This window comes from Erpetoichthys calabaricus, chromosome 10 (genome assembly GCF_900747795.2).
Source record: "Erpetoichthys calabaricus chromosome 10, fErpCal1.3, whole genome shotgun sequence".
NCBI lineage: Eukaryota > Metazoa > Chordata > Cladistia > Polypteriformes > Polypteridae > Erpetoichthys > Erpetoichthys calabaricus.
In genome coordinates, this window is record NC_041403.2 from 113,215,103 (window position 1) to 113,239,494 (window position 24,392).

Here is a 24,392-nt window from a genome sequence, read left to right on the forward strand (position 1 = left end):
TTAACAATAAGGAGTTTCTGGAGTCTTTTGTAATAGCAATGGAGCTCCTTTACCATCTCCTGCCTGTCATTTCCAAGGAGCAGGATGAGGTCTTGGATCTCTCTTTGCGTGTTCTTCTTGATGTTGTAGAAAATTTGGATTAAGTGGTTTCTTATCCTTGCAGATGTCCTAAAACAAAGTTGCTCTGCAAACCGAGTGTTATAAGTGTGAATGGTTGGATTCCTTATCATGATGCCTTTTGGGATAAGATTTTCCTTTTTGCATTTAGTTAAGAAGAAGATGTCGCTGTCCATGTGTGCCAGTTTCTTCCACCGGGTCTTCAGTTCCATGTAGTAGCGGTACATTTCGGTGTCTTGTATATCTGTAGTACTAGGGTGCTGTACCGTGTTAGCCAATATGAATGTAGAGAAAAGCCAAGCAAAATGACACCTTTTATTGGCTAACTAGAAAGATTACAATATGCAAGCTTTCGAGGCAACTCAGGCCCCTTCTTCAGGCAAGATCTACTAAGTCAAAAGTTTTCTCTTTTTAAATTTTCTTTCTTTTTAGTCATCCTGGTATTGAGCTCCACCCCCTGCCCGCATCGCTCGCCAACCCCGGGTTTGGTTAACCAGATATGCAATTTTAAGAGATTGTTATTTTCATGGGATTTGTTACATATGCATTATTTTCACTTTTACTTTAAAACTTTAGTTTAAACAATATTTGAAATTAACTTTTCTTCAAGATCGCATTGAATTTTGATTCCGTGTTTGGAGTTACATCGTGACAACGCAACGTATAACTGCCCGTGAGTGAATATCGTTTCTCTCTAATAAATAAACTGACTGTTTGTCCCTGTGATTTGTTAATTGTCGTAGCAAAAGCTATTGTATCTCGCCAACATTTTTGAACGTCTTTATGAAGTTCTGCTTTGTCTTTTACTCTTTGTCTTTTATTTCTGACCCTGATTGGACCTTCGAGGTTTTCAATCCCACTTGGTCCGGGCTGATTATTACTTTCCTTATTTTCTGAATTTGCACATAGATTATTATTATTCTTTTTTGAATTCTTTTCTCTCCAATGCTTTTGGGCCTCTTTTTGATGTGCTGCTCTTTCTTCTTCGCTTAGTCGTTGACGTGTCATCTAGAACATATAGAATTATTGTCCTGATAAAATTTATAAGAGCTGAGAGCACAGGAAGTGTGTCTGCCAAAAGTATTCACATGACTGAGAGTTTAGATGACCGGGACTTGCTTCCAAAGGTTGTAAGTATGAAGGTTGTATGTAAGAATCTCATGTTAAAAGTCTCCGTCTCATGGGACTTCATTCCAAAAAGTCTCTTCAGAAAGTCACGTCTCACCCCCAAATTTTTTTAATTATAATATATATATATATATATATTATATATTTTGGCACATTGCTACAGGATAGCAAATCTATTCAATGATAAAATGATAAAAGAAAGGGCAGAGCAGACTCTTTTTTAGGAGACTGTGTTCCATTAATGTGAGTACAGACAACATTTACAACTTTGTGATAGTGTGATTTTCTACACTGTCAGTGACACACTATCATTAAGTACTTTCAAGCTAAGGAATCCTTCACACCTACAGCAATACACCTTTATAATGCCTTACTGTGACTGTCCTATTATGTTTAACCAAGTCATAAGTCTTCTTAGAGAGTTTTTTGAAATTCTTATGTGTATTTAACAGGAGTTGTTGTTGCCTTGGGTGTAACTATTTCTTGGAAAATAGGTCTGTAACCTTTTTTTTTTAATCAGTACCATTACAGAAGCAGATGACATATTAAACTACACTATATATTTGATTTAATTAACCTCTGGAGGTCCAGTATTAAGATGGATGGATGGATGGATGGATGGATGGATGGATGGATGGATGGATGGATGGATGAACTGAATTATTACCAAGCTGGGAACTGAATTTCACGTCACACTGCAAAAAAATGCATATGCAAAAACTAGACAACAAACTTTAAATGGGTTGTTTTGTTTTTATTTAAGAAAAAAAAAATCCTAATGGGATAAGCAAAATTTACTTGACAAGATTTCTAAAAGTAGGTCAAATAATCATAAATACAAATATTCTGATAAGTCAATATTTCTTACAATAAGGAAAACAAGCTTTAAAGCCAGTACTTTTCACTTGTTTAGATTTTATTTTTTGCAGTGTACTTGCAGATGCCTGTTTGATACCCATGATATATAAGACCAGGAGAAGATTGATTCATTCCTCCATGAATAAAATAATAGAATAGATATAGCATAACATTTTAAATCTGATCATTACTAGTTAAGTTCAGAAAGCTCTGGTGTACTACCTGTAAATGTGTTACCACCCTTGTAGCGAAAATTGCGGACAGCAGTCTGTATTTCAGCATTACTGGAAAAATTGTTCAGATTCCACTCTGTCCGTGGGTCTCCACTGTACTGAGTCAAAGCTTTAAGTGAGAAAAAAATATATAATTCAAATCAAATATATTTAAAAAATGGGTTTAGCACTTACCCTTACCCTATTCCAAATTAAAGCAGAGTGCACTAGAATTCATGCAATCTACAGTGAAATGCATGTCTATCCCCCTTGCTGCCAGCTGGGCTTTAGATATAAATTATCATTAATATACAGGGCACCATGGTAACACAATGGCAGCACTGCTGCCTTGCAAAAAGGTGTTGGGGTGTGTGCCTCATTTGTTACCTGCATGGAGTTTGCATATTTTCTCTGTGTCCATGTGGGTTATTTCCACAATCCAAAGTCATGCCGGTTAGATGGACCGGTGATGCTAAATTGGCGCTAGTGTGTGTTTATCCTGCAACGGACTGGCACCTTATCCAGATATTGTTCCTGCCTTGTGCCTAATGATTGCTGGGATAGGCTAAAGCTGCACTGCAACCCTGCCCTGGATAAGAGAGTTAAGAAAATGCATGATTCGATAGACATGTCACTATAAGGAATATGCTGTATAGAATATAATTTAATTATAAAGCCCAATTACAGAGTCACACAATGCACAAATGGAATTGTGTTAAACGTTGTATTTTTGTGATTTTGTTTTTTTTTTTTTATAGATATCTGAGTAGTCAAAGTATTATCAGTTGGCAGTCCTTGACACAATAAATGAGGAAATTTTACTTCAGTAAAATTCGTTGGTAATGAAGATATGATTTTTGCCTTTCATACAGAGGATACAGCAAGTTTTGGAACCCATTATCGTACCCAGTTACAGCACAACACAAAGTAATAAATAAAAATAAAAAAAGAGTAACAATAAAATAAAAGTTATATGTAACATATATTTTAAATAAAATAAAAATACACATGGTCTTGCCTTATGTCCCTGGCTCACAATTTTCAAGCTGTGACTACAAGATCTTATTTTATCAACAGACTAATAGTTATATTTTAGGCTCTGACTGGTGGTTTTGCAGGTGATGCCATGCAGTTATCATGATGCTTCTTTAGGTGGTGCCAACCATCTTATGATTTCCATCTTATACAAAATGTTACATTTTGAATATTTAACAAAGCCAGTTAAAACTTTGTTCAATGTGACACAAACAAAACAGTTCCACACTTCATTAGTTGTTTTTCACTGGTTTCTTTCAAATAACGCCTGTGTGCTCTTCCTATTTATCAGCCCCTTGGCAATAGAAATTCCATCTTTCAATGTAAAATACTGTCGATCTGTAAACACACCAATCTGAAAAGAGGGTGTCTTAATTGTAAAATTTGATTGTATGCATTTTAAACAGGCATGATAAATGGTTAAAATACCCTGTAGTTAATTTGCGTTTAAAAAATGCTTAAAAAAATACAATTTACCTTGGGTGTAAGATAAATCTTTAACTTGCAACCACAGGTGTAAAGTAACACTTGTACTCACATCCATGGGTATTGAAACCTCATGAACATCAATGGGAGAAGTCTTTCAGTTTTTATTATTCAAATTAAAAACTTTCACTGTGCTCTAAACACATGACAGTAATGAGCATATATACCTGCAAAATGGAATTACAGATACCTGACTAGAAATGAACAAAAAAACAGTGTGCCTTACTCTGTGACTTTAATGGTTTGTGCACAGGTTTTCTAATAACATTTTGACTATTTAAAGTTATAAGTAATAGTGTCTTCAATTAAAGTAAAACTAATTAAAAAACTGTTTCTTTGCTATTACATCTTTGACTAGTCATAATGAAATAACAGATGTACTTAACTAAAATTTTGACTAATTAAAATATCATTGTAGATCTCAAAAAAAGGAATCGACACAGGGCATTATATATGCACTCAAAGATATCTGTAATCACATTTGATTTGTTAAATTGTGAATGGCAGATATTATTAAGCGTGCTTATTCAAAATTAGAGTCATATATATTGCTTGAAAAAAAACATGTAAAAATTTAAATAGTCACAATGTCATTATCACGTCTATAATATTAAGCAAAAATGAACTGGATCTAAATGTATTTACAAACATCCACAATTTGAATTTTGAATAGTCAAAATGTAATTATAGACACAGTACATCAAACGGAAAAATAAACAGAAGATACGGTGAAAAATATATAAATAGTTCAAAAAAATTGTAATTGTAATTGTTTGACTGCTAACATATACAGTACTGCAAATCTCAAATTCTGACTGTTCAAAATACAGTTTGTTAAAATGACTTGCCATAATGCATCATTAGTGTAAATGATACCAAAGGGCATATTCGGCAAAACATGTCCACTATTAATTAAAACATGTATTAATGCCACAAATTTACTTTTTCAGCAGCAAAACCTACAAAAAACACCCTCTGTGCTCCTCTGTTGTTACTAGGCTTGGGTAAAAATATTGATTTTCCGATTAATCATTATTTTTCATTTAAACAATTTAATATTGGTTCTTAAAGTCTCAAAATCATTCTTGTGATTTTCTATCCTGTTAAATTACTATATGTCGATTTTTGCTTATCTTCGTTTTTTGGCGTCTGATGTAGTGGATGCCGTTAATGCATTAAGATTTTAAACAGAAAAAGCACTTTACTACTTGCATGAAATAGTGTGTCCTCCTCAACTGAAAATCAGCACTTTCGACACTTAAATCAAATGTGTGGACTTACTAAGGGTTCAAGCAGTGCGTTGGTACAACTGCATAAAAGCAAAGTCATATGTAAGCTGTGCAACAAATTTGAGAAATCATTTATCCCAACATCACCCATAAACAATCTCAGTCGACATCAAAACAAGTAGGGTCTAATTCAATGCTGGAGATGGCATTTAGCACCAAGCTTCCATTTAATTCACCTCGTGCTCAAAAAATAACCGAATCTATATCAGTTTTTATCTGTAAAGAAAAGAGAAAACGAGGGCTTTTGACAAATGATATAGTTTATATACCAGAGTGCCAGTCACACCAGGAGCAACCTCTCTGGCTATTGTTCCAAAAACCTTTCTAGCAATCACAAGCTTGTGTGTTGGGAAGTCCAAGAAATGTTGCTTTCCATTTAAGCATATGGCTAGCTGTACTGCTATAGTGAAAAAAGTTTTTAAATTGCAAGTGGCAGAGCAAGTGGGCAATTGTTGGAATTTTCAGGGCAGCCTGCGATACCAAAGTGAGTGTGTGCCCAAAGCAGCTAAAATGAAGTAGCTCCATACGTTCTACCCCATTGTTGTCAGTCATGATGGCTGGTTCTTTATCTTTTATGTTCCATTCATCCAACGCCGCTAACAACAAGCATCAGCTTTATATCCTCCTTTTAAAATGTTTCCTTTTCGTCTGAGGAAGAACTTTGAGGACACATCTTTGAGATGGATTAACGTGACTGCAACACATGAGAAACTGATGATGTGGGCAACTTGTAGAATTATACAAAGACACAAGTCTTCCAGCTGTAACTTTAATTTTGACTAATTCAGGATTATTTTAAATATCCAATAGGAGAAAAAAACTGGCAAACAGTTTAGTAACAGCTTAGTTGAAGGGTGCCTACATGGAGATTCATAACACAAGAATCGGTTATGGGATAACATACTTATTATTTAAGAAGCATCTTTTTTTAAAGAGTGATGATATTTTGTTCCACATCTTGCAAAGAGTTTTGCTTCTTAAATGTCACTCCATGCTTATGCATATGTTATGCAGTCACAATGTAGACACCCTTCAAATAAAGTGTTACTGGAATTTGTTATATTAATGTTCTCAATACATAGTTAAGTAATTTCTAAAAAAACCAACACTTCAAATATATCAGTGCGCACTAATTCAATCAAGATAAAAAAGTAGTTACCAGGAAATTTTACTTATCAAATGTTGAAAAGGTTTCTTAGACAAATTAATGAAAAAAGCAGCATATATTTGTGTTTTGCAGACAAATACTTTTATGATATATGTTGATTGTTACTGGGCATTGCTCCAAATAATAAGTATACAAGTATCCAAACTCACTTAGCACAGCACTTACCTATTCGGGTCTTGTGCCACCCAATGTTAAATGACATCATCAAGTTTTCTAAGAATTCTCTGACTCTTTTGAAGTTAGAACGGCCAATACTCCAAGAGCCATCCACAAGGATCACAATGTCTGCTGGCACTGCCGTCTCACAGATAAAGGGCTTTCCTGCTGTATAAAAACAAAAAAAGAAGACCATTGAAATATGTAATGAAGGCAATTTATTGCGTCATTATCTTTGTAAGATTTACTACATTTTTTAAAAATTTCTTTATGTATTACATACTAACAGTGCTCCCACTGTGATGACTATTTGCTAAATCATTTCTTTAAATTATAGCAGCAGAGTTCTGGATAGTCACAGATGAGATGAGAACAGGTGAAAAAAATACAAAATGTGCCAACCAAAATGAGTTAAATTTCCAAGACTTCTTTCTGCACCTGAAGTACAAGCTCAGCCATCAAACAATTTCTGTCTATTCCAAGATAGCAATATTCATCATTTCCAAGGATTTTTGCCTTTAATCACTCTGAATATGTTCTGTGTAGTAGTCTATTTTAATAAGAACAAACATTTCCCACTCAAAAATGTTTATTTACATTATCTCCAATAAAGTTCTTTAACTACTTTTTTAATTAATCAATCTACACTCAATAACCCATGACCACAAAGTAAAAACATGTTTTCTGAAAGGTATGAAAATTATTAAAATTCAGAAACTGAAATCAATCATTCATTCATATAAGTATTCAGAACCTCAATTCAGGACTTCGTAGAAGACTAGAACTGAAGCCAAGCCAGCATTGTCCTGGCTGTATGCTTTGTTGAAAGGTGAACCATCGTTCAAGAAGTTGTGTGCACTTTGAAACAGGGTTTCTTCAAGAGCATCTCTGTATTAGGCTGCCTTCATCCTTTTCTCAATTTTGACCAGTCTGCCTGTCCCTTCCATGTAATGATGCTGCCGCCACCACACTTTACCATAGTTATGATATAAGGGTGGTGATGAGCAGTGCTTGGTCAATGCCAAACATACTTCTTGGAGTTCTGCCCAAAGACTTCAATTTTTATCTCATAAGAACAGAGAATCTTTATATGCATGCTCTCAGAGGTCTTTAAAAACCATTTGGCAAACTTCAAGAGGATTGTCATATGCCTTTTAATCAAAGGTGACTTCTGACATGGTCATCCTTCCAATAGGTTCTCCCGTCTCAGCGGAGGACTCCTGAAGGTCTGTTAGAGTGAGCACTGGGTTCTTGGTCACTCCCTGACCAAAGTCCTTCTTTTCCAGTTACTCAGTTTGGCTAGACAGCTAAATCTAGGAAGAGTCTTAGTGGTTCCAATTGTCTTCCATTTAATAATTATTGAGGCCACAGTGCTCCTGGGATTACTCAAAGCTTTAGAGACTGTTTTATACCATCTAAAGTATGCCTCATTGCAATAGGATCATGGAGCTTTACGGAGAGTTCCTTGGACTTCAGAGCTATTTTTCTTCTGACATGCAGTGTGAATTATTGGACTTATAAACACAGGCATGTACCTTTCTAAACTATGTCCGATCTATTCAGTTTCTCACAGTTGGAATCCAATCAAGTTCTAGAGGCAAGTCTAGGAAAATTAAAGCAAACAGGATACACGTTACTACAATTTGGAGTGCAACTGTGCAAAGTGTCTGAATACTTAAAAATATGAAAGATTTCAGATTTTCATTTATAAAAAAATTTGCAAACCTTTCCGAAAATGTTTCAACCTTGAGCATGGGAAAGGCGCTATATAAGTAAAATGCATTATTTATATTACTATTAACTTTGTCATTATGGATTACTGAGTGTAGAGTGAGGGCAAAAAGCACAAATTTATCCATCTACCTATAAAAAGTATATGTATCTGTGTATCTGTCTGTGCATCTGTCTAGTTACTCTTTCTCCATCATTCCAACAGAACACAATCACAAAGATTAACATTGCTTTTACATATCGCATACCAAATGGCATATAACAGAGACGTATGCATTGCAACAAATGGTGCATCATAAACATTTGTAGTGATGTATTTTACTGCATCACCAGCACCATCTGGTGGAATGACAAATGCAATGCATTTTATGACTACATGCATTGCAAAATACATTCCAATAGAATAGTTCACTGCAATGTTAATTGTGAGATCCATGCGGATTACTTACTTTTCAACTCGTCTTAGACTAGTAGACTAGTAGATTCATTTTTGATAATTAAGGCAAGCTATTTTTAATGTGCCAGTCATTTTACTTTAGCATTTTAATGCTGGTTTAGACTTTACATTACTATGCATTTTTATTTTTACACTATTGTTTGTTCCTTCATGTACAGTTCTAAATCTGGCATGACCTAACCCCCCTTCCCCACATACCCTAGTTTAAACAATCCTCAACTGACCTACTCATACGCTTCCCCAACACATTGGTGCCCCTCCGGTTCAGATGTAACCCATTGCAGCGGAACAGATCCCATCTGTTCCAAATGGTGTCAAAATTACTAATAAACCTATACTTGCTAGCTGCATCCAATATTTTCACTACATTATGGCTCACTGTCTATTTGCATATTCAAATTCTATTTACATAAATGGGAACTCCTCACCTTTTCGATTTTAAACGTTCTAAGATAATGTGTACCTCTTTATGCTACATTCAACCCACAACCCTCTGACTGAGCCAGGTTTCTGTTATTACTATAAGAGCATGAGCAGCTGCATCCAACTTCACCTGTCTTGTTTTATTCCTGATACTTCTGGCCATTAAGGAAATCAATTAAAAAAAATAATACTCATTTTAATTTTGGCTCGTGAGCAATGAATTTCAATGATATGTTTTTCCATTTTGGGAGATATATACCAGCTTACCCCAAACTCCCTATAGCCCCCATTCCCAAGTCTAAACAAAACTACTCATAATATGTCTCCTCTGTAACCCTAACCTAACCCCACCCCTAACGCCTAAGCCTAACCCTACCCCTACCTCTAACCCGAACCCCATTCCCAAGTCTAAACAAAACTACTCATAATATGTCTCCTCAATACATTGGTGTCCCTCTGGTTCACATGCATCCTGTCATGGTGGTACAGGTCCCATCTGATTCAGAAGGAGCTCCAATGTCCCATAAAGCATAACCAGCTTCATGTTAAGCCTTCTAAATTCATCAGCCTTAATTTGACTGGCACATGGCACATGTAGAGCCAACCACCTCATCAATTCTGCTGATCATCTTTCCACATAACTCTTTAACTTTCGATTGTAGAAACAGTAGCCTACCTTTACTTATTTCATTTCTCTGAACATATAAAATGACAACTGGATCCAGGAACCTCTCAAACCACACAAGGAGTTCTCCCATCTTTATGCCAGAAAGGCAACATACTATACAAGGCTCTCTATCCCTAGAGAAAACCTGACCTTCAATCCACCTAATCACTGAATCCCTTATTATCACCACCTCCCACTTTCCTGGGCCAGATTTTGTGGTGACCTATTTGGGCTCTTCATTCGTGCTCATCACATCAGAATTATCAGATTCAATACCTACTGAACTTTTCTATCTACCATTAAACATAGTCTCACATACTTTCTTCCCCCTGGTCTTCACTCACTTTAAGCCATTTGCTAACTGTGTCTTTATTCGTACTGAATTTCCCCAGTCTACTGTCCACTTCCCCCAGTGCCTGCTCACTGCCTGATTTCTTTCTCTCTTTCTTACCCAATACCATTTCCCTCACAAAACCTGTTTAAATGTCATCCTCCTCTTTGAATATGCTCTTTTCCCCGACTATTCTTCTTAGTATGAACTTTTGCTGGCTCGCACTTAGTATATGTGAATTTCCCATTGGGATTAATAAAGTATCTATCTATCTATCTATCTAACTAACTTAACTCTAAATCCTTTTCTATCCTCAATTCCTTCCTCTCTGATAAACCCATTGTCTTATGTACTGTAGTATCAATGGCAATTATTCCAGATAGATATTTCCTAATTTACTATACAAGGATGGCTTGAATTCTTCTGTGAAGGTATATAAACAGTAAAAAAGTCTTCTAAAGGGAAAAAAGGTGAAAAGTACCATGGTCTTTAAAATGGTATTGCTAATGACTCTTAAACATACAGGTCTCTGTTCAGTCATTTTCATACTTGGCATGGTACCTTGCAGTTTACCCAGCAGCTCTAATTTGTCTTTCAAAAGTAGAAAAACTATTAATATGTGCCAGTTAACACTAGAATTATCAGAGCCTACAAAAAAACTCGTAGATCCGTCCCACCTTAAATCGCTTCTTAAAACCGTTCTCACCTCTCTGCCAGCATCTTTTGTCATCTAAATGTACTGATAAAGACAAGCTGTAAGCAACCGGCTATTCCATCCCCCCACTGACTTAGAACATGCACAAACTTCTCCCAGCTCATGCCTTGATTGATTTTCTGGGAGTGAAGTGGAGTTTTAGAGTGGAAATAATAGATCGTTATTTGGAACACACGCAGTTCATGTGTGTTCCGTTTCTACAGTAATCTGTGTAAACACATTTTTAAAACAAACATTTTTCATATTCTAGTAGTAAATGACAAAATGTAGGCATAAACAATATAATATATGAAACCTGAAGTCCAAATATCAAAGAGACACTTTCACAAAAGGTACAAATATAACAGAACAAGTGTGCTTTTATTCAAAAATATAACTGCAGAAAAAAAAAGCCGCCTTAGCATGCCACATTGACACATTTACTACAACTGCTTCTGTGGCATAATGGTATCAGCAGCTGACTAGTAATCAAAAGGTCATGAGTTTGATCGCGAACGACTCTGTTTTGAGAACTGCTCCTATTCTTACTGTTTTAGAATAAAAATATACATTTGATTTCAGTCTGCAACAGGTGGTGTAATTTATGATACTTGTAAAGGTTAGCTTTGTTTTTTTTTTTTATTCACTTTTCATTCCCTCAGTCACGTTCAGGATTCTTCCCTACAAACCAGACACCCCCCCCATCAAGATCTGACACTTCTATTTTCACATAAAGACGTGCTATAGCTCTGCATGGACTTTTCACGTCATTACACGTGTATTTTTTGAGCATGCCCGTGTCGCTTAAACATAGGAACATATGTTGGTGTACAAGTATAACAAAACAAGTGCACTTTTATTCAAGACTATAACCGAAGGAAAAAAGAAAGCAAGTAGGCGGTTGATACGACAGGTTGCATGGTGCAATGCTAAGAACTGCTGATTTCCAATCCATGCTCTATAAAATCTTCACATTCAAATATTAACAGTTCCCACACACTCAAGGCCTGCCCCTCCTACAATTACGACATGTGTACTTGTTGCATTGTACACACCTCTCTGTGCTATAGTTCCTATTACACTGAATGAGCACCTGACACTGTACTTTCTTCCCTACATAAATAACATTCGAGCTATAGCGCGTCTCCAAATAAATAATATTCGAGCTATAGCGCATCTATATGTGAAAATAGCAGTGTCAAAGGGGGTGGGGGTGGGGGGGGGGAGAACGCGACTGAGAGAATGAAACTGAATTTTAAAAAAAGCTAACCTTTACAATTCATTCATTTACACTGGCTGTTACAGACTGACTGAAATCAAATGTATGTTTTTATTCTAAAATAGTACAGTACATGCAATATTATTTGAAAACAAACAGCGTCAGATCGGGTATGAATACACGCTGATGCTGTTACAGAAGGCGTCAGCTTATTCAGTGCAGCAGTTTCAACACACAGTACATGTAATATTATTTGAAAAGAAACAGCGTCAGATCGGGCGTATATATTCAAACCCGATCTGCCGCTGTTCGTTTTCAAATAATATTGCATTAGTGAGATGATGTTTTCACACACACACATATATATATATATATATATACTAGCAAAATACCCGTGCTTCGCATACGAACTTAAAAGGTTTAAATAAAACAGAAATATATATTTTATTTTTACTTGCTTAACTGGTGTAGGGTGTATCCTGTAGCAAAGCCCTAACTTTTTTCATGAAAGCCCGTTTCAGTCAATAAGTCTTAAAAAAAGGTGTAAAGATATTGACAATAAGCTAAGCAAACCCAGGAAGACATGGAATCGTTTAAATCAAGTATCATTACATCTTCCTTTCTTAAAGAGAAGTAAGGCAGTACTTATAAGCTTACATATTTATATATAGAAATACATACATATATATATACAGTATATCTATATCCGAAGCCGTGCAAGCACACTCTTGAGAATGCAACGTATAGTTGTACAGAAGAAAAGCAATCTTGCCTCAAATGAATGGCAACCTTTTGTAGGTCTATGAAATTAATTTAAACTTTAGGTTTACACGGTACTTTCTTTCCGAAGTACCTGCATTCATGAATATGTCTGTATGTGTCAGTCGGTCAAATCCACGCGCTTCGCACCGGCGAAGTACCGCTTTTAAATTTTTATTAAGAAGAACAGAAAACCTTTTTAAATTGAGGGAAAATATACTAATAACAGTTTGTTAAGGATCTGTTTTTTTGTGAAGCTGCCTTCCCTCGAGTGATCACTTCGACCTGACTTGCTGGCCAACTATAAGCGTTACCTGGTAGGTAACCACCCATACAATCAGATTGTGAATCAGACTATGAATGCCGTGAATGTAATTACCCCGATCTACATGTTGTCAAATAAACGAACCACACGCCGTGGCGCAATTTTAGTGGCTTTGCCTGTAGCGCTGACGTCCAAGGTTCGATTCCCGTAAGGGAGTGAAGTGAGTGGCTGGTTACCTACCAGGTAACGCTTATGGTTGGCCAGCAAGTGAGGTAACATCAGCCACGGTGCCTTCAGTTGTGAGAAGCAGATCATAGAATGGTTGAAAATAGTTTACTGTCAAATAATGCAAAGAGTACGCGACACGTCTTTCCCCCTTATTCTTGGCTCATCAGGCGTACACACTCACTGCACTTGCTTACGGTAATCGAACCTCGGACGTCAGCGCTAGAGGGGCTTAGCAGCGGTGAAGTATTGCTTTTAAATTTTAAGTAAGAAGAAAAGAAAATCATTTTAAATTAAGTCTTAAAAAGAGGTGTAAAGATATTGACAATAAGCTACGCAAATGCACCAAGAAATGCAATCGTTTAAATCAAGGCGCGAGTCGAAAAACACCATCCCATAATATTAGTTAACGATTAACACATTTCTATATGTATTGTAAGCATACAATACAACTGATAATATGATAACGCTTATTTATCTGGTGTACCGACATTTTTGCGCATTTAACGTGTGAAATCTAACGTGGTTTGTGCCCTTCAGAATGAAAACAGTTTGCATTTACCTTTTTAGTAAAAGGCGAGCTTTTAAGCCTGAGAAATCACCCCGTAAATGCACACGTTTAATTGCACATGTGTTAATATGTATGCTTACACAGTATTAAAAGACACTCAAAAATTAACGTCATTTACTTTCATTCCCGCGTTTGACTCGTGCTGTAAATCTCTTCCTTGTTTTTAGTTCACGTGATTACGTAGGAGGCGTGATGACGCGATACGTGACTCCGCCTCCTCCATTACAGTATATGGACAAAAAATAGGTTCCAGTTATGATCATTACGCGTAGAATTTCGAAATGAAACCTGCCTAACTTTTGTAAGTAAGCTGTAAGGAATGAGCCTGCCAAATTTCAGCCTTCCACCTACACGGGAAGTTCGAGAATTAGTGATGAGTCAGTCAGTCAGTCAGTGAGGGCTTTGCCTTTTATTAATATGTATATATATATATATATATATATATATATATATGTATATATATATATATATATATATATATATATATATATATATATATATATATATATGTAGTCTCTTTCTTTCATCTTGCGGTTTGTAATCAGTGACCGCGTGTTTATTTTCAGCGCTATATGCAATCAGACAGACAGACAGGTAGAGAAGTCACTAGATACTGTATATAAATAAACAGGGAAGGCACTGTATAATAGATATATAAAAAAACAGCTAAGGGGATAGATATATAGATAAATAGGAAAGAAAGGCACTATATGATAGGCAGACAGGGAAGCTGCTATATAATAATAAAATTACTGTTATTACTATATAGATAGACAGGGAGTTCAGGCAGGCAGGCAGAGCGGCGAAGGTTAGAAAGAAAAAAAATAACATTCTCTCCCCAGCGGGAAATCGAATTCGGGTCTCTGAGGCACAGAAAGTCTGCTAAGTCAGCAAATCTTACTGCTACGCCACAGAAGCTGTTGCATCACTATTGAACCATTTGTGAAAGTTTATTTGATCTTTGGACTTCAGGCTTCACACATTTTATAGTTTTTTCCTACATTTTGTAACATTTATTACTGAAATATGAAGTTTCTGTTTTAACAATGTGTTTACACAGATTACTGTAGAAATGGAACACACATGAAATGCGTGTGTTCCAAATAACAATCTATTATTTCCACTCTAAAACTCCACTTCACTCCCAGATAATCAAAGCATGAGCTGGGAGAAGTTTGTGCACGTTCTAAGTCGGTGGGGGGATGGAATAGCCGGTTGCTTACAGCTTGTCTTTATCTGCACATTTAGATGACAAAAGACACTGGCGGAGAGGTGCGAACGGTTTTAAGGTGGGCCGGATCTACGAGTTTTTTCATAGACTCTGGTAATTCTAGTGTTAAGAAAATACTGTGCTGAAGCTTTCAGGAAAGAAAAATCTACAACTTTAGAACAACACATGTAGAAGAAAGTGAGCACTAATAAACCATGTACTACAATGAACTCTTTTAGGGCGGATGTCGATGTTTGTTGACAGGAGGGGTTGAGGGCACATCTCAACATAAGTCGACATCCAGGGGTAGAGGGCGACAATCAGCTGTTAATGGTGACAAAACTCACTGTTACGTCACAGGCATTCCCTCTCTGCTTGGAGGACTGTTAGACTCATTGACTCGGCATCTAATCCTTGCGTGTGCGTGAGTTACAAAATGTAAACAAAGGCAAGATGGCATCAACATCTCACGAGGGAGCGTAGCGATTGCAGAAAAGAAAATACTCAGAAAACGATGTTTTGCACATTATTGCTGAGTCGGACTCTGATTTTTCAGAATCTGATTTTGTTGACAGTGATCAGGAGATTGAGCAAGAGAGTGAGGAACTGGCATCAGCTGATCGGACACTCAGCCGATGCTGCCCCAGCTGATCGGCTGCCAGCTGAGCCCATTCGCACAGCTGATGCACCTACGGCAAGGTTTGCGTGGGAGGAATACCCAGACATTGATCTGTGGGAGCCAAACTGACTACCAGACTTCACAAGACAGCATGGCTTGCTGTTGGACATGACAGATTACCAGCCGCTGGACCACTTCAGGCTGCTCTCTTCTGATGCTGCTTTTCAGCTACTGTCAGACAAGACAAACAGGTATGCAGAACAATTTTTTTGAATCGCGGGTTGCGCTTATACCACATTCTCGTTTTTCAAAGTGGAAACCCACAACAAAAGATGAGATGAAGGGCTTTGTGGCATTACAAATAGAAATGGGACTAGACTGGTGATATAACTTCAGGGAGCATTGGTCCAAATGTGCTTTGTGCCCTGATGTCTTTGGACAGGTTATGCCGCGTGATAGGTATGTGCTGCTGCAAAGTTTTATTCACTTCTGTGATAACCAGAAGCAAATCTCAAGGGGTGAGCCAGGCTATAACCCCATGTATAAAGTTCAGCCCCTGCTTGACATTGTGGAACCAACATATAAACAATTTTATCAGCCTGGCCGTGATTTGTCTGTTCATGAATCTATGATAAAAGACAAGGGACGGCTTTTTCTCTGCCAATATATTCCAGACAAGCCCACGAAGTATGGCATAAAGGATTTTGTACTGGCAGAAGCAAACACTGGTTTCTGCCTGAAAGTAATTACTTATACAGGAAAGTATTTCTTTCAAAAAGAGAACTATCCCTTGACAAGTCAGGTTGTGCTGGAGCTGCTTCAGTGCTATGAACATTTGGGTCATGTTGTGTACATGGACAATTTTTATACATGCCCAGAATTGTTCATGGAGCTACAGAGCAAGGGAATTGGAGATTGTGGCACAGTGAGGGTGAACAGGAGACACAGGCCTTCACAGATGAAGCCAGACAGTCGGAAGATGAAAAGAGGTGACAATCCGGTTTTCATGCGGGCAGAAAACTTGGTGGCAGTGGCATGGCACGATGTCAAATGGGTGACTTGTCTCTCTACAGTACACTCTAACAATATATGTGAGAAAGTGCAGCAACAGACAATTGAAAAGGAAGCACCAGTGCAACACATATTGTAAGCAGTGCAATGTGGCAATGCATACAACTGGCTGCTTTGAGCGATATCATACTTTGCAGGACTTTGCTGTGTAACATGTATGTGAAATCATATAATATGCAGGCTCATACAACATGCAAGACAGTAACATTTGTCAAAAGTAAATATTTTTTGTTGATTTGATATGTTAAACCATTGCTTTGTGTTCTTTATTAAAAAAAGTTAGTTTTTGGAAAAATATTCAGCCCTGGGAGAAAAGAAACAAACAAAAAAAAGCTTCATTAACTGATTTTTTAAAAATTTGCTTAAAACAAAAATATACGGGAACAGTCCTCTAGAAAATTAGTTTTCCACTCTGCTATCGAACATTGATGAATGGGAACTGAAAACTTGTCACACTGACAGTATAGAGTCCTTCTATAATTTTTAAAACATTTTAGCCAAATTAGCCACAAATACTGTTCATACAATCATACAACCTCAGACTTACATGTCGTGCAGCTTGAAATGATTTTCCCTGTGTATGTGCTGCAATGTAAGAGAAGCAATATGTGAACATTTGTGGAGGACTGCAAGATGTTTAGCTTCTTCTGGCATGGCATCTTTCTTGAGTCTGCCTCTGACTCTCAATATTCCACCTTGTATGATCATGTCCAGTTTAAATATCCAACTGTTCTTTTTTACTTTGGTATTTTTTAAAGCCATTATTTCTTCTGGATATTCTTATAACTTGTAGTTGACTGAGGTGGATAATCTGTGCTGCGGCTTTAGCCAAGTCTTCTGGAGAAATTGGTTTTGGTTTTATTGTCAGTTTGTACTTTTTCATGCTTGAATTGCACTTTATCATCCCATTCCCATTTCTCTTTGCACAAGTCTCCTAAAATAAACTTTGCTGGTAGCATAACTGATGCTAAAAATTCAAGGGGGACATATATTGAACTGACAACAGATTAAATACCACGCCTTATAGCGGGCTTATCTTGTAGTGGGCTTATCTTGTAACATTATCTGAAATTTGAAACTATCTGTTTCAGTGCACCATTGGATGCCCAGGGCACATTCTGTTGGGAGCAGGTTATAGCTCAAGTCTAAATCCTTGTGTTCAAGAGTTCTGTCTTCTTGAGGAATAGACAATAACACTGTTCTGCTATTACTCACCCACTTGGTCAGGTGCAATCTCCCTTTGAAACATAGAGCTTGGAGATCTTTTGCCAATTTTATTGCTTGTTCTGTTCTTCTTTTGCGACTGACTTTAGACTGTCATATATATAGAAATAATGAAGCAAGGTGTTAACTACTTCCCCAGGAAGTGTTTCTCTTGCATCTTTGGCTTACTTTGCAATCCATAAAAAAGCACAACTGGGTAGCAAGTAGCACCAAAAAGATGAACTGTTATTGTCAATTCTTGCAAGTCTTTACTTAGATTATGTTCAAGACACCTAAAAAAGTAAAGAAGATCAGCTTCCTTATCTGGGACTTTAACTTGGTAAAATGTTGATTTAATGTCTGCCATTAATGCCACTGGTTCTTCTCTAAATCTTGTAAAGATGCCAGAGTATGTTATTAGTTAGGTCATGACCTATCAGTAATTGTTCATTAATAGAAGTCTCTTAGTAGGTGGCTGTACAATCACAGAACACTCAAAACTTATTTTTCTTTGGATGGTACACACCATGATGTGGAATGCACCACACCCTGCCTTCATTATGATTTAGGCTTTCTGTGGCTACCTTGACAGCATAACCTTTATCTGTTATATCTGTCATGAAAGCTTTGTAGTCTTCATGAAAACCTGAAATGTAATTCAGTTTTCTTTTGAGTCCAATAGCATGCTGTTCTGCAATACAGTGATTTTGGCATTTTAAGTGTCTCATGTTCTTAAAGGCAAATTTAAACAGTAGTGGCCACCTACCAGTCTTGCAGATTCTGAGACTATGTACATGAATTTGATGTCCTCCTGTAACATTTCTTTGCAGCTGTGCTCTGGAAAGTCTGTGTTGTACTGTTGATGTAACGTTTCATCTATTTCTGTTATTGACACATGATTATCTGTATGTTTAGGCAGCTTACCACTGTGTTTTCTGATGCTATTTATTTCATTGTACAGCCCAGCGAACACACATCTAAGTGTGGCCTTCCCAGCATGAGGTCCATCTCCTCTGCTAGGTATGATTTGTCACAGTTCGAAGACTTTAAATCAAATGTATGTTTTTATTATACAGTATAATAATAATAATAATAATAGCAGCTCACTACTCAAAATCAGGAGAGCCCAGGCTCAAAACCACAACCTTTTGCTTACGTGGCAGCAGCTCTTACCTCTACACTAGCCAAGGAGACTTTCTGTCAATTGAAAAACATTTCTGTTTTGGTTATGTGTTCAGCATTTCCTGCCTCCCATTTCCTATCATCCTACATTTACCCAGATCATTGTAGATACAGAACACACATGAAATGTATGTATTCCAAATAACGATATATTATTTAACCTATACAATTCAAGGCACCTCACACCCAGATAAACAGACTTGAGCTGGGAGAACTTTGTGACTGACTTCAATAAAGTGTTCTACAGTGGCATTTTTTGGGGTGTAAGCTGTTCAGGTATAAACATATGTTTCTATTAAGGTATACGATTGCTCTATAAAGGAGAAGCACTCTCATGAACAGTTGATAATACATTTTTGGAAATACAGTAATCCCTAGCTATATCGCGCTTCAACTTTCACGGCTTCACTCTATCGCGGATTTTATATGTAAGCATATTTAAATATATATCACAGATTTTTTGCTGGTTCGTGGGTTTCAGTGGACAATGGGTCTTTTAATTTCTGGTACATGCTTCCTCAGTTGATTTGCCCAGTTGACTTCATACAAGGGATGCTATTGGCAGATGCCTGAGAAGCTACCCAATCAGAGCACGTATTACGTATTAAATAAAACTCCTCAAATATATTGTGAGCAGGGGGGCTGTTCACACCCCTAAAGGATACGGACGCTCCTCAAAAAACACTAAAAGACTACCTTCACATTGCTCCCTTCCTTGCTGGGCTTATTTGTGGCTGCTTTGTTGCGCGATATGCCTCCTGCACGGTGCTTTGCATACTTAAAAGGCCAAACAGCACCTATTGATTTTTGATTGTTTGCTTTTCTCTCTCTCTCTCTTGCTCTGACATTCTCTGCTCCTGACGGAGGGGGTTTGATCAGGGGGGCTGTTCGCATCACTAGAGGATACAGACGCTCGTCTAAAAAATGCTGAAAGACTACCTTCACATTGCTCCCTTCCTTGCTGGGCTTACTTGCGGCTGCGTTGTCAAGCGATATGCTTCCTGCAAGGTGTTTTGCATACTTAAAAGCTCGAACAGCACCAATCGGTTTTTGATTGTTTGCTTCTCTCTCTCTCTGACATTCATACTTAAAAGCCCAAACAGCGCTTATTGATTTTTGATTGTTTGCTTTTCTCTCTCTCTCTGACATTCTCTGCTCCTGACGCGCACTCCTTTGAAGAGGAAGATATGTTTGCATTCTTTTAATTGTGAGACAGAACTGTCATCTCTGTCTTGTCATGGAGCATGTTTAAACTTTTGAAAAAGAGACAAATGTTTGTTTGCAGTGTTTGAATAAAGTTCCTGTCTCTCTACAACCTCCTGTGTTTCTGTGCAAATCTGTGACCCAATCGTGACAATATAAAAATAACCATATAAACATATGGTTTTTACTTTGCAGATTTTCACCTTTCGCAGGGGGTTCTAGAACGCAACCCCCGCGATGGAGGAGGGATCACTGTACTCTAAGGGCTTTAATCACTTGTTGAACGATGTACATAGTTTAATCCTGACTAATGTAACTCCTTTACGTTGGGGAAATAGTCTAACAAAGTTAGTCATCTTCTTTGTATAATGTGGTTTAGTCTTCTTTTCATTGTAATAAGTTCATCCACAGAAAAGAGACAATGGCAAGACTTACGATCTGCACTACTTTCAGCTCCCTGCTTCACCATCGTCTTCCCTGGCTGCTCCTTCACTTGGCTTTCTTTCTCTTTATTTTTTTTCTCCCCCTTCACAGAGTCTTTGCCTCCTGTTCGATTTTTTTTCTGGCCTTTAGATGTTTTATCTGTTGGCACTTCACTCTGTGACTCTTTAGCTGTAAGTAGATATGAATAATTAAGACAAAAAGTTTACTTCTGGGTGACCTCAAAAATAAAGTTAGAGAGTAATTAATTTTAATAAAGTTTAACAAAGAAACATTGCATATATTGTACAGTTCCACTTTAAAGTATACAGAATTTTATTGTGAATAGTTCAAACAGTCATTTTTCCCAAAGCTAAAAATGCTCAAACCATTTATTTCAGTCATTGCCCATTGTTAAGTTAATAATAACATATTAAAGTTTTACTTACATCACAGTGTACTTGTTAAAATACATACAAAATTGTTTATGAACATACAAGCAAAAAAAAGTATTTTTGTCCACTGGTTAGTGGCCTTATTGCAGTCTAGTAAACAGAGAGATTAACCTAAAGTGATGCATGGGACAAAAATTTTAACTTTACCAAAAACAATCAAAGAAAGAGAGTCAACATTGTTCAGTTGAAACTATGAGAGGGTATAAACTGATCCAGTCAAACATCATGCATAAAGAAAGTAGATGGCAGTCCCCAAATGAAACTTCCATGTCATATATCTTCATCCTGAATGGTGACTTCATAAAATGTGATGCAGATTCTGTGCTACTTTTCCTCCTTACTACTTTTGCCACAACTGAAAACATTACATACTGTCACACACGTGTGCACGGAGGACAGTTTCCAGGCTCAAACAGTGCTATTAGTCAGCTAGATCGGGGGTTGGTGCTCTCACCTGATTCTCTCTCCTCTTGTTCCTCTGTAGTTCAGCCAAAGGCCCTGCCTCTCAGTGACATCATCACTGGTCCACTCACTGTTGACATCACTTCCGGCAAACCCAGATGACATCATTTCCGGTACCCAGAATCCACCTTCCTGCCACATCAGTTCCTGTTCTGGCTTCCCTGATTCCACCTCTTCCTCTCATCCACCTCATTTATAGAGCAAACTCAACCTGTCAGTCAGTTCAGTTGTGAACTCCGCTTATGTAAAGATGTGTTTCTTTTCTTTTGCGGATTTTTCAGTATACAGGGTGACCATCTCTAAACTTTTTTCTGCCTGTTGACTAATTTCTCACCACAATACACAATCATGTAAAAGCACACCTGCTACAACTCACAGATGCATTTCTACTTTTGGTGGCAACAAGCAATAGTTCTAGTTTACTAGTAAATATTGTTCTTGATCCATTGTTGTTCAACATTTGTATACTTAACTGTGACAGAACATCTCACACAATGTGAAATCAAATGAGAAAAGCTTGCTAGAAATGTAAAGATATAACTCAGAATGAGCTGCTCTCTACCAACTTAGTTTTGGAATAGCATGAAAATGATGGCTTGCATTCACAGTTTAAGTAGCAAAGATCAAAAATTGCCATCACCTAGGTCAAAAATCCAGTTACATGTTTAAGATTTGAGACACAGTTACATATAGAAGCAGATAATACCTGGATCTACATTTATCAAAGTCCTTGCTCAGACCTTGGCTGAAATGGCTCACATTGTTTGATATCTTCACTACTTTTAATAATTCCTCTACGGTTACATAATAAGCTTAACATGATGCAGGTAATGTCTCCACGGTGTCCTGGATCATTGACTGTCTAACTAAGACTATCTGACTAATAGGAGACAGTCTGTGAGACTCCAGCACTGTGTGTTGGAGGTATTGTTCAGCAAAAAAGGACCATTCCAGTGAACTGTCTGTTCTCCGTTTATCTTCACCTCCTAACAATCCAAATTTAAGTTCAATTTTAATTTATTTCATTCCCGGAATTTCCTAGATGATTCCTCCTTTACAGGTAAGTGAGATGAGAAGGAGTAGGCAGTGTGGTGTAGAGGTTAAGGGTTTGGACTTGAGCCTGAGTTAGTGGGTTCAAATCCTGCTACTGACACTGTGTGGCCACGAGCAAGTCACTTTCACCTGCTGGTGTTCCAATTGGAAAAACAAAAGATATGTAACCAATTGCATCCCAAATGTTGTGGGTCACCTTGGATAATGGCATCAACTAAATAATAAGTGATAATAGTATACAAAAGAGGTGGAGGACATTATTATATGCTACAAGGACAATCACCTGCAGTTGAAAATCACATAGATAAAGGAGAAAACAGTGGTCTCTGGCATTCTGGAGGATGAGATGTTTTTGGCATGTAAATTCTAGTACAGTCATAAAAGAATTTTCCTTAATGTGTGAACACTTGTCTAACGTTAACATAAACTTGCCTAACTAGCAAGATCTTCAAGTTTACACACCATTCCCGTCAAAAAAAAAAATCAATCAAACACTGAGGTGTTGTTGTCAGGTTTGTCTCAACTGGCATTAGATCATTGTGATACGCTGACATAATCATCATACAACAAAATTCAGCAATATAGATTTAAATATTAACTATCGGCTACCCTAAAAAACATACTGGCTATGAACTGCCTAATTTGAAACAGCAACACCTTGAGTTTGAAATCAAACAACTTTAAGCTGAAAAAGGATGAACGTTATTAACATGGGTAGAATGCGCAGACTTCACACATTGCATGACTCGAACACAATTCTCTGGGGCTGTACAGTAGCAACATTAAGGATGTTAAACAATTAAAAAAACAAGATTCAACGTACCTCTTTTCTTGCTTCAGGACTCTGTTCCTCTTTAAAACAGGGACATTATACTCCTTGCTTCATTTCCAGAAAATGAAAGAAGCATACATTGGCTTATGCCCCCATTAGCCCAAATGTAGAAACACACTGAAACACCAGAGGGGTCCATGTGAATAGTAGACTGTTTGATTATAGGCTGTGCAAAAATGTCCAGAGCAAGCTCTACTTTCTGGGGAGAATCAGATCCTTTAAAATGTGCAGAATGTTACACAGGTCCATAATAGCTAAACTGATGCCATGTGCTGAAGTCTTTTAAGGCAGTAACACTAACTCAAGGGAAGACATAGGCCTTAATAAACTGACTACATAACAGGAAACAGGAGTGACCATAGATAAATTGGAGGTAACAGCAGTAAAGAGGATGAGAGTAACATTAGAAGTGATAGTAGCTCATTCTCGCCATTTTCCTAATGATGTGTTATCCTGGGTCATCTTAGTCATCAGCTCACTATGAGGCACAAGACTGTATAATGTCTACTACTTTCACCCTACAGAAGCAAATTGTGACTGACCCACTGGCACATGAACAATATTTCTTTAAGATTGCTCTACATTAAATGTATAATGGGTACTTTTGTCTTGGTTTTACACATATTTATTGTAATTGTATGCACCTTTTTTTTATACTATTTTGAACAAATACTTTATTTTCTACTTTGCTAATGGAGCAAGTGGACTTCACCTTGTGATCAATAAAGTGTTATCTAATAATAAAAATAAGCTATTAGTATCTATGCAAACATATCAAATAAGTTTTTAAAAAAATGAAGTGACTTTTACATAATAGTAGAATGTTGGAAAAATTTGAATTCATTTTAAACCTCTGCCTTTGGCCAAAAATTTAAAATTGTTTGATATATT

At 37.1% G+C, this 24,392-nt stretch overlaps 1 protein-coding gene across 2 annotated transcripts in view; it reads right to left on the reverse strand.

The window, feature by feature from the left end:
* The window catches only part of LOC114659314 (collagen alpha-1(XIV) chain), a 306,226-nt gene that overhangs the window by 178,186 nt on the left and 103,648 nt on the right, over positions 1 to 24,392 (reverse strand). For both annotated transcript variants that reach the window (XM_051932843.1, XM_028811737.2), the window contains exons 6-8: positions 20,715 to 20,891; positions 6,459 to 6,617; positions 2,326 to 2,445 (exon numbers count right to left, since the gene is read on the reverse strand). In XM_051932843.1, the coding sequence (XP_051788803.1) occupies positions 2,326 to 2,445; positions 6,459 to 6,617; positions 20,715 to 20,891 (456 nt within the window). The remainder of the gene's footprint in view (positions 1 to 2,325; positions 2,446 to 6,458; positions 6,618 to 20,714; positions 20,892 to 24,392) is intronic.